Source organism: Triticum aestivum, chromosome 5B, assembly GCF_018294505.1.
Source record: "Triticum aestivum cultivar Chinese Spring chromosome 5B, IWGSC CS RefSeq v2.1, whole genome shotgun sequence".
NCBI lineage: Eukaryota > Viridiplantae > Streptophyta > Magnoliopsida > Poales > Poaceae > Triticum > Triticum aestivum.
Window position 1 is genome coordinate 167,639,067 of NC_057807.1, and position 10,434 is coordinate 167,649,500.

At 55.3% G+C, this 10,434-nt stretch overlaps 1 protein-coding gene and 1 pseudogene across 1 annotated transcript; both read right to left on the minus strand.

The window, feature by feature from the left end:
• LOC123117923 (probable LRR receptor-like serine/threonine-protein kinase At4g37250) overlaps positions 1–1,751 on the minus strand; it is a 6,698-nt pseudogene extending 4,947 nt beyond the window's left edge.
• Positions 1,752–5,061: 3,310 nt separating this feature from the next.
• Positions 5,062–7,245, minus strand: LOC123114715 (uncharacterized). Its single transcript, XM_044536147.1, is given in 2 exon segments — positions 5,062–5,700; positions 7,231–7,245. Coding segments are annotated over 2 exon segments (651 nt in total). The 5' UTR covers positions 7,243–7,245.
• Positions 7,246–10,434: the final 3,189 nt, after the last annotated feature.

Sequence of the window (10,434 nt, forward strand, 5' to 3'; positions counted from 1 at the left end):
GCGGGCGGGGTGCTCCTCCGTGATCGCCTGCGCCCCCTGCTTGCGGCCGCCGTGACGACCCCCCCCCCCCCCAATTGGCCGTCGGCTGGGGCGGTGGGAAGGAAGCGGTCGGGGCGGGCGGGAAAGCGGGCGCCACCGGCTGGGGCGCCATCGAGTGCGGAGGTGGCGGGGCTTGGCCCCTGTGGGTGCCAGCGACGAGGGTGGTGTGGGTCGCCCGAGTCCATTCCATCCTCATCCGGCGCTCCTCCAGCTTGAGGTACACCACCACCTTAGCAAAAGTGGGCTCCGGGATGAGGGTGAGGTTGGAGGTGGCATTCCCAAAATCCTCGTTGAGACCGGTGGTGAGGGTGCTGATGAGGAGCTCGTCGCCAGCCGTCTCCCCGAGATCGAGGAGCTCATCGACAAGCTTTTTCAGGCGCGTGCAAAAATCGTCGATGGACGAGTCAAGCTGCTGGCACCCGTAAAACTCACCGTGGAGAAGGACCTTGCGCTATAGCTTGCTGTCGGTGAAGAGGCCGTTGAGCTTGGTCCAGACGGCGTAGGCATCATCGTCGTCATCCACCATGGTGTGGAAGAGGTCGGTGGAGATGGTGAGATACAACCAGCGGATGATGGTGGCATCGAGGATCATCCACTCCTCGTCATGGATCATGAGAGCCGAGTCCACGGTGCCGTCGATGTGGCCATGAAGGAGGTACTTGCGGATCACCAGCGAAAAATACCACATCCAAGCGAAGTAGGAGGCGGTGGATTGATCAAGCTTCATCGGGACGCACTCGTGGATGTTGAGGTCATGGACGAGAGTGACATCGGGACCGGCAAATGGGTTGGACACGGTGAAGGAGGAGGAACTCATGGCTAGGGTTAGGGTGTGCGACACGTGGTGCAGCACGAGGGGAAGGTGCGGCGCAGGAGCGGCATGGGGTGCAGTTGCGGGTGGCTACGGTGTGGGGAAAAAAGGCAGCGGCGGCGTGTGTAGCGATTGGAAGAGAGGCGGTAGCACTAGCGATCCAGGGCGGCGTGTGTGGCGATTGGAAAAAGGAACGGCGATAGCACTAGCGCTAGCGATCGCGAGAAGCAGCAGAGTCCAATAGCAGGAGCGTTGGGAACAGGAGGCTGCTGGTTGGGATCGGAGGCTGCGGGTTGGGATCGGGTTGCAGTGGCGGCAGGAACTACAGCGGCGGCAGCGGCCAGAAGGCGCGGCGGCGGCGGCAGGGAGCGGAAGACTGTGTTGAGGATCAGAAGACGGAAACTAATACCATGTGGAATACGAGAATAGGTTGTGCAATACGCAATGCATTGATCGGTGCACTAGGCACGTATATATGAGTACAGAGGGGGGCCACAACCTCGACTATACATAGGAAACAAGAGGTGGGCCCAATACACAATATACACGTACAGAATATACTCAACAATCAGAAAAAGAAGAAAAAAACTTGTACTTGTAGCAATGGAGTCAACTAGGACTTACTGGTGAAAAGCGATGTTGACGAGACTGCCGCGTAGTAGTCATGGATGAGGAGCTTCTCATCGGCGCCCCAGTAGAAACTCCGGAGCCGGAGGATGTTGGGGTGCCGGAACCAGGCGATAGCGCACACCTACACCTCAAAGTCCTTGAGCTTGTCGGCGCCGCTCTCACCGATGCGCCGGATGGCTAGCACGGTGCCGTCGACGAGCATGGCCTTGTGCACGATGCTCGACCCGGTGGCGCCGAGGATGTAGGCCGACCCCTTGAGCAGCGTCTCCATCTCTAGCTTGTTCTTGCCGTCGTCCACCTTCACTGGCGTCGCAGGCGCGGGTGCCTGTTGCTGCTCGTGCTTGTTCTTACTGTGTGCTGCGGGGTGCCACAACCGATGTATCTCCCAGCTCTCTTCCTGTGGTCCTCGCCGCCGTCGTCATCGGAGCCGCCTCTGACGTCGACGCCGAGCAGTCAGAGCTGTACGAGCCATCATTCTTGCTGCCACCAATGCGGAATCCAATTGACATGACCTCCATGTGCTGAGGAGGAGGAGGAGACTGTGTGGGTCGAAGCCATGGCGCGCATCTTGCCGCGAGTCTGGTCGCCATCGAGAGATGGGGATAGAGGAGTGAGGGGGCATCGTTGGAATTTTTCACTGTACGAGAGAGAGCGGTTGTGGACAGGGTTCTTTTATTTGTGGCAGCTTTGCAAAAAAAAACCTTGGTTTCTAGCATATTCGGGCGAGTAAGATGACGTAGCAGTCAAGCTATCAAGTGGGTGACTGGATAAGTGCCACATAAGCAAATACATAGAGCAAAGCGTACAATGGACCATATGTGGTTCCCTAGAACAAGTTTGGTGACTGTATTTTGGGTATTTCTAATCACAGGGACGAAAGTGGCCACCAACGCAAGTAATAGGCCATGTAGGAAAGACTCCTCTACTTGATTACAATGGAGTTAATTACAGGACAATCATGGACAGGTCTCTTTTCGATCGCTCCATTCGATGGGATTCGAACTATGTTTCAGCCGGCTGTACCAGGTTGGCTTCTTCTCCATGCAGTGAATAGTTGGATGGGGATGCGAGCTGAGGTGTGGAACTCGACCATGGGCAGTCCCCGATAGCGTCGTCCTCACAAAGCGGACTACAGCAACCCGTCGCAGGGTTGAGGGAGCCGAGCCTTCGAACATGACAACGGACATGCCTGGACTGAGTTGTCCTCTCCTCACCGCCGAGCCCGCACGCGTGCGACCACCAGGCGGCCTCTAGCAGCCTGCCGCGGGTCGATTTCCCATCGCTCCAACCCTCTTGGCATGGTCACCCCGCTCGCCATTCCCGGCACCTCCACTACTCGCGTTGTCGGCCTCCATTGCTCGACGCCCTCCAATGGATAGCATTGCTCCCGCTCCACCTCCAGCTCTTCTCCTCTTTTCCTCTATCCTGTCAGTTCCATCCGCACAACACTAGGGGACGTGAGATCCTAGTGTGAGCATTGATTGATTTAATCTTTGTGTGTAAACTTTCAAGCAAGCATCTCCCAATCCCCGTCTAATATTCTAAACTTGAGAAGATTTGGACAGACAATCTTGACATTGGGTAACGGCAACCTGGACGGATCTCTATCCTCTATCAAGGCTAATTTTCTCTGATCTATGACATGTCCATCTCTTTTTCTGCAACAAAGTGGTGGAGAGAGCGGGTGTTGTCCGGGGAAGAAGAGAGGTCGCCGTTGTGGGGAGGAAAGGGTGCACTGGGAAGGAAAGGATGCAACCTAGGCAAGCAACCGCCCTAGTGCGCATTGTGGAGCCGATGAAGGTGGCTCCTATTGTTGTCGATGCTGCGCTTCAATCAGATGGAGCAGCAAGTTCTTGCAGATGCGCTACTAAGGGATTTAAACCTATAAGGATGCTAGCCGACCCTCCTCCACGGAGATCCTCCCGTGCGTATCGCTCATGGCCGTCGGATGGCTTTTGACTTTTGCCATTGATCACTGGATCGGTTGACTGCATGGTAAATTTTGTTACCTTTTCTCTATTTTTCTGGTTGGATGACATGTGGACCTTCTGTCTGTGTGATTCGGTTGGTTCATTGTGGGTGTTTTCAAATCTTTGTGTAGGTTAACCAGTATGGCACGTGTGCGTGCTGGTGTATGAGCCGTCTGACTCGCACTGTGGCTGGTGAAGCAAGAAAGAGTGCCACGGGCGGGAACCAGAGGACGTGCGAGAAGGGAGTGCCGCGGGAACCATGGGACGTGGAGAGAGCGACGCGCCCGTGAGGTCTTTCATCATCCAATCCATATGCGTAGTACACCTTACGCACTGCAACCATTGGTGCCATCACACAAACACTATCCCCTTTCTAGCAAACCCCACTGCCGCCCTCCGTCTCCACCCCTCCTCCCGCATATTCTCCTTCCCCATGGTGACCCACGTCGACCAAGCCCCAACAGTGCGGGAGTGGCTGGTCCGCGGCTGCCGAGCCCCAATGGCGCGACGGCAGCTGGTCCGCGGCGGCCGAGCCCCCCAACGTTGCGAAAATGGCTGGTCCAGGAGGCGAGGGCGCGGGCATTGGATACTGGGCGCGTGGACAAGGGGGGAGGAGAGATGAGGGTTGGCAGCGATTGTAGGGAGAGGAAGAGGAGTCTGGAGGCAGCGGACGATTTTTTTAGCGTGGTCGGCAACCTCCAGGCAAACGGCAACGACAACGACGCTTGATTGATGTGGTGCCATGAACCGGCCCCTGCTGATCAACAAGGTTGCTGGACTGCCTACATCCGTCCTCCATGGTGCAGTGCCTCCTGCGAGTGCCACCTCGCCCCACCAGCTTCGGGCGCCATGGATCAATCGGGGATGGAGGGCAGCAAGTGGAGAAAGATGAAGGCTGCACAATACCGAGGTAGGCTCGACTCCTTTTCTCCCCTCTCAGTTTCTAAATTGTTAGATGGATTCATAATGATCGCATATCTTAGTTAGTGATTTTCTTCTCTCCTTTCCATCGCATGATGTGATTCCTTTTTCTAAGATGAATTAGTAACTTTGTGTGGAGGTGGCAGCCCAACCTGCAGGTCTTTCAACCACATGTTTGTTATATTGCCTACCTCAAAGAGATTTAACTGCTTACAAATTATTTTCTACTTGTTTGTTTTGCAGATGATGATGTATGAGTTGGAACGGTTGGGTTTTGAGTGGTAGTTGATCCCTATGCCGGCGGCGGTAGCGGCTATCGTTGATATACAACAATTCAGCAATTGTCTCTGGTGTGCTCCTGTTCTCCTCACCACCCCTAGATCCTTAATTTTTGGAAAACTAATGATTTGGTTCTCGAATGTTCATATGTAATCTAGGTTTTTCTTGAACTCTACGGTGGCCTAAGATTGGTAATTTGGCATCGGCACGCTTTACTCGAATCTATACTGCAAGCCCCAAGTGAATACCTTCTCTATTTGGTTTTTTCATCATGAATGCTAATAACTTGTATCGTTCATGTTTCCGAATAATAATTGCATTAGCTATCCTTTGCTTGTAACTTAGTTGAGTGGTTAGGTTGTAAACCGATTCAATTCTGGATCGAAACATCTTTGTGAAAATGTGAAAAATTTAACTCGTGCCTCTATGGGCTGGAGCTGGAGGCTGTGCTGCTCTGTGTGTGGGTGGGTAGTCAGAGAAGGTTGCTGGTGGAAAGCCTCCTGCTGATGCTGACACCTGAAGAAACGATGGGAGTGGTAGGTTGTTTGACTATTAGCCATTTACTGCTCAAACCACCATCTGAGTGCTGGCAACATTAGTTCTAGGTCTAGCCACCTTAGTTTTGTAGTCGGGAACAACATTCTGAAGTTTGAACTTCTCCATCACAAGTGTTTCGAGTGGAATGGTTATGTCCAATGGCAGTAGGATGTCCTCCAGTTCGTGCCACTCAAGATCTTCCTGGTCTCCATCTTGATAGACAACACTGCACCAATTTCTTTCACTGCCATACTTGACAACTTTCCCTACATAGTACGTGTCTCCAAACAGATTTCTCGCTTTCCGCTCTTCTAGCCATTCCCCAAAGCGATGGTTGACTCGAGATCGCGAAGCATCTCTTACTGCAAGTTGTGAACCAGATGAGAATTCAGGAGGCAAGTATGGTACACCATTGGTAATGATGGCAGGCTCTCTGGGTACTTTAACAACAGGTTCAGTGGCTGACTCTTGAATGTCCTTGCTCCCCTCCATGACCTGATATTGCATCAATTCCTAGGATTTAACCAAAACAAATTGTAGCAGAAAGAAAATAGTTTCATCCATAAGATGAGTCATCATAAGAAAGAAAAGTCAAAAATAAGTCGCCATAAATCAAATACTTTCACAGCTACAATGCAGTATTTTGATGAGTTAGGCATGTTGAAACATAAGAGATACCAATCAACACTTGGGATTTAGGAAGCACGGCACATCGCACCAGTGATACAGGTATCATGTCATGATAGGCATCAGGTCTCAACACATCAGTCTAGCACTTAGGTGAAGTACATATGTATTAAAGATTTTTTTTCAATCCCATGTGATGTGTTCCGGTACATAGTGTGAAGTTGTTGGTGTCCTGGGTATGGGGGTATCCATCTCTGCCTGCTTGCGGCCCACCACGTGGCTCCATCCACGACCTGGTATGGCCCACCTCCATCATCAACAACTCAAGACCCTCACGAGGGGCCAATCCTCACGAGACGGACGACGCCAAGGCCCCCGAGGGAATTGGCCTCCTCAGGCTGGATCATGAGGGGCAGAGAGTTCTATGCAGGGTTTACCTCATGAGGCTCAGCTAACGTGAGCCATGACGACCAAGGCCAGGCGGGCGCCAGGCGAGCGCAGAGCGCATGTTTCCTCTTTAGTGCAAAGGAGGCAAGCTACAGACGTAGACTCCCGAGGAATCAGCCAAAGGTTTCCATTCTGGTGCAATGAGACCAAGACCGACAGGACAGGAGGACGGAGATCATCGACGAGCCCACCACAGCATCATGACCAGAGGCTTTTCGCAGGCGAAGACTACTTTTGTCAGGATAAGCGGTACTACTTGTCCCCTTTCAAATCTGACCGTTGTGGGATCCCTTCCTGCCAACATTTGGGAAGAGGACCAAGGCCACTATAAATAGGACTAGCCACCACCATAGAGGCAAGATAAGTTGAACTAGCTCACACCACACCAGCTCCCTTGAGCTCATGAACACCTCACCTCATGAGGCCAGTTCATCCACTGTACTAGTTCATCCTCAGCCCTCCGAGGCAATCAACCAAAATGCTGGAGTTGGGTATTACACTGCAACGTGGCCCAAACCAGGATAAACTGTTGTGTCTCTTTGTCTCTTTGAGCTTGACGTGCTAGGCTTAGGAGGATCGCGAGTAGGCAGGGTGGGTAGGTTGAGATCTCCGCACGGACCCCAGAGTTCAATCCTCTCAAGGGTTTGCGGAACCCATAATCCGACATCTGGTGCGGTAGGGGTGCGTTGGAACCTTCTACCCCGACCGCCAGATCGTGCCGCTGACCTCGATGTCGGGCACTCCTCCGCCGGCCCAGTCGACACGCACTCCCGGAGAAGCATCGGGCTCCGATATTTCACCCTCTCCCTGCGGCAGGTGCAGTGGTGTCGGCGTTCTGGCAACGGGGGTCCCCAGACTTGCCTACCTATGGCCTGCGGCGTGGCTTGAGTGGTGGCCCAGCACGGCCCATCTTCATCAGCGCAAGACTCAAGACCCTCGCGAGGGGCCAATCCTCGTGGGGCGGACGACACAAGACTTCATCAGGAACAGCCTCGCCAGGCAGGCTCGCGAGGAGGCGGAGAGATCAATGCAGGGTACCTCGCGAGGTGCTCGTGACGCAAGCCGTGACGATCGAGACCAGGCGGGCGCCGGCCCACGCAGCGTCCTTGTTTTCTCTTTGGTGCAAAGGGGGCAAGCACAGGCGTGGAGTACCGAGGCATCAGGCAAAGGTTGCCATTTCAGTGCAACGAGACCAAGACCAGTAGAGCGGCAGGATGGAGGTCACCGTGGAGCCCAAGACGGCGTCATCGCCAGTGCCTTTGGCAGACGAAGACCAACTTTAGTCAGGATAACTTGTACTAAATGTTCCCCTTCAAAATGGCCGTTGTTGGCGCCCTTCCCGCTCAATATTTGGGAAGAGGGCCAGGGCCACTCTATAAATAGGGATAGCCACCACAGTAGGAGAGATCTCATCGAGTACTCATTAGATTGAGAGGCGACCGAACTCATCCAAGCAGTTCATCGCACCAGCTCAAGAACACCTCTCGCGGGGCAGTTCATCCTTTGTACTGTTCATCATCAGCCCCTGAGGCAATCCACCACACCACACACTGGAGTAGGGTATTACACCACAACGGTGGCCCGAACCAGTATAAATCTTGTGTCCGTCGTGTTGTTCATCGTTTTAGCTTAGATTCTTGTGAGGCGATCGAACGTGGAGTGGTAGGGGGAAGATCTTCGCGCGCACCCCAGAGTTCGAACCTTAAGGGTCTGCCGGAACCCAACATCCGACATTTGGCACACCAGGTAGGGGTGCGCCGGAATCTTTTTTCCGCTATCCCGCATTCTATCTCCCGTCGTGTCCATGGCTAATGCTCGTCGGGCTCGCGCCGAGTGTCGGGCTGCTCTCGCCGCCTGAGTCGCCCAGACGGCTCCCGTCGACGGGTGTCCCCATCGTTCCCCGTCGCCCGTCGCCAATGCTGCCACCGTCCCGGCGGGGAACGAGCAGCAGGCCTCGTCACTGGATCCTTCGGTGCAGCGGGAAGGCCGCACCGCCACCCCGTCGCTGACTCCCGCTGGTTTGTCGTCCCACGCCCGTCGCGCCCCCATGGACACGCATGCTGCGTTGCTCCTGGGGCGTGAGCTCCTGCACTACCGTCCCGTCGACGACCTCTATGAAGAGTGGCTTGCTCGCATCATCGAGCTCGTCAGCGCCGCAGGGGGCTCCCCTGTGCCGTCCATCTTGCTGCCTCGCCCTCTGTCCTGCACAGGAGGCACATATTAGGAGGTGCCTCCTCCACCTCCTCCCCAAGAAGGTGCCCTGGCTCCTAGGCGCGCATCCCCAGGACGAGATCCACCGCGTCCAGCACCCGCGCGACAAGAAAGGAGCTGCCAAGAAATCCCTCGTACCCAAGAAGGTGCGCGCGTGCTCCCGGCACCGGCACGCCATGACCGCATTCCCGCGCCAGCACGTCAAGACCCCGCGCTGCTCCAGGCAGCGGCACGCGGGAACCTCCAGGAGAAAGCCCCACATCAGCAAAGAGCTTCGATGGCCACCGCAGGCTGCCGCGCCTTCACCAACGAGCTACGCAGTGTCGCCTGGCCAGCCAAGTTCAAACCTGACCTGCCTCCTCGCTACGACGGCACTTCCGACCCCGCGGAGTTCCTACAGCTCTACGAGCTGGGCATCGAAACTGCCAACGGGGACGAAAGGGTCATGGCGAACTGGTTTCCCATGGCACTCAAGGACGGTGCCCGCACCTGGCTCCTGAACCTGCCCCCTGGCATGATCTCCTCCTAGGACGAGATGCACACTCGCTTCATCGCCAACTTTTAGGGCACTCGCCACCGTCCGCCGGCCGTGGGTGACCTGCGCCGCATCAAGCAGCAGTCCGGAGAAACCTTGCTGAAGTACATCCAGCGCCTCAACAACGCTCGCCTCAAGATTCCCAGGGTAACCGAGGAGGCCATCATCTCGGCGTTCTCTGATGGCGTCCGCGACGTCAAGATGAAGTAGGAGCTGGCAATCCACAAAGATATGTGTACGTCTTTGGAGTTGTTCAACCTGGTGACCAAGTGCGCAAGGGCTAAGGAGGGACGCCTCTCCCTTCTCGAGCTCCCAGCAGCAGACCCAAAAGAGAAGAAATCCAAGGCCAAGGATGTGAAGCGCAAGGGAGCAGTTGTGCTTGCAGTAGAGCCTGACATGAAGCACGGCAGGGACCAGCCGGAGTCATCCAAGGGCAGCCGGTACTGTGTGTACCATGACCTCCACACTCACAACACCAAGGAATGCCAATAGCTCAGGGCCGTGCGAGAAGGCCGTGTCGGTCGATGCCCCGAGCGCAACGATCGGGGCTACGGCCGAGGCGGAGGAAGAGATGGAGGACGATGGGACGACCGTGGCCCTCGCCAAGAATGGTGTGACCAGCCTCGCGAGGACCGCTGGCAGGATCAGCCTCGCGAGGGGGCTTGGAGGGATCAGCCTCGTGAGGATCACCCGCAAGGCAACACAGGGCTTCCTCCTCTGCCACTACCACAAAGAAGGAATGACGACCATCATCAAGACGAGGGGGCTGGGGGCTTCCAGGAGCCGCGAGTAATCGCTTGCATCCTAGGCGGCACTCAGGCCCTAGCTTCTCAGCGCATCTTCAAGCAGTTTGCTCGTGAAGTGAATGCAGTCCTCCCCAAGCTTGAGGCCAGGCGCCCCCTCAGGTGGTCTGCCTGCGCCATCACATTCAACTCAGCGGATCAGCTCAAGTGCGTGGCAACGGTCGGTGTCCTCCGGATGCTTTGTTCCCCAGTCATCAGCAATGTGCAAGTTACCAGGACCCTCATCGATGGTGGAGCAGGTCTCAACGTCCTGTCCGTCGAGACATTCAACAATCTTCAAGTGCCATACGATCATCTTCAACCAACCAAGCCTTTCTCAGGAGTCACTGATGGTTCCACTGTCTCGATAGGGCAGGTCCGCCTCCCTGTCACCTTTGGGCAGCGCAAGAACTACCGTACCGAGCTCATTGACTTCGACGTCGCTCACATTCGCCTGCCATACAATGTCATCCTCGGGTACCCGGCTCTGGTCAAGTTTATGGCAGTGACTCACCATGGCTACAATGTCCTCAAGATGCCAGGAAGTGGCGGAGTCATCACGGTCCCCTGTGAAGAGAAGGATGCGGTGTGCTCTCTCGAGCACGCGGCCATAATGGGCCGGCCCAGGTAAAGGCCGACAAGATT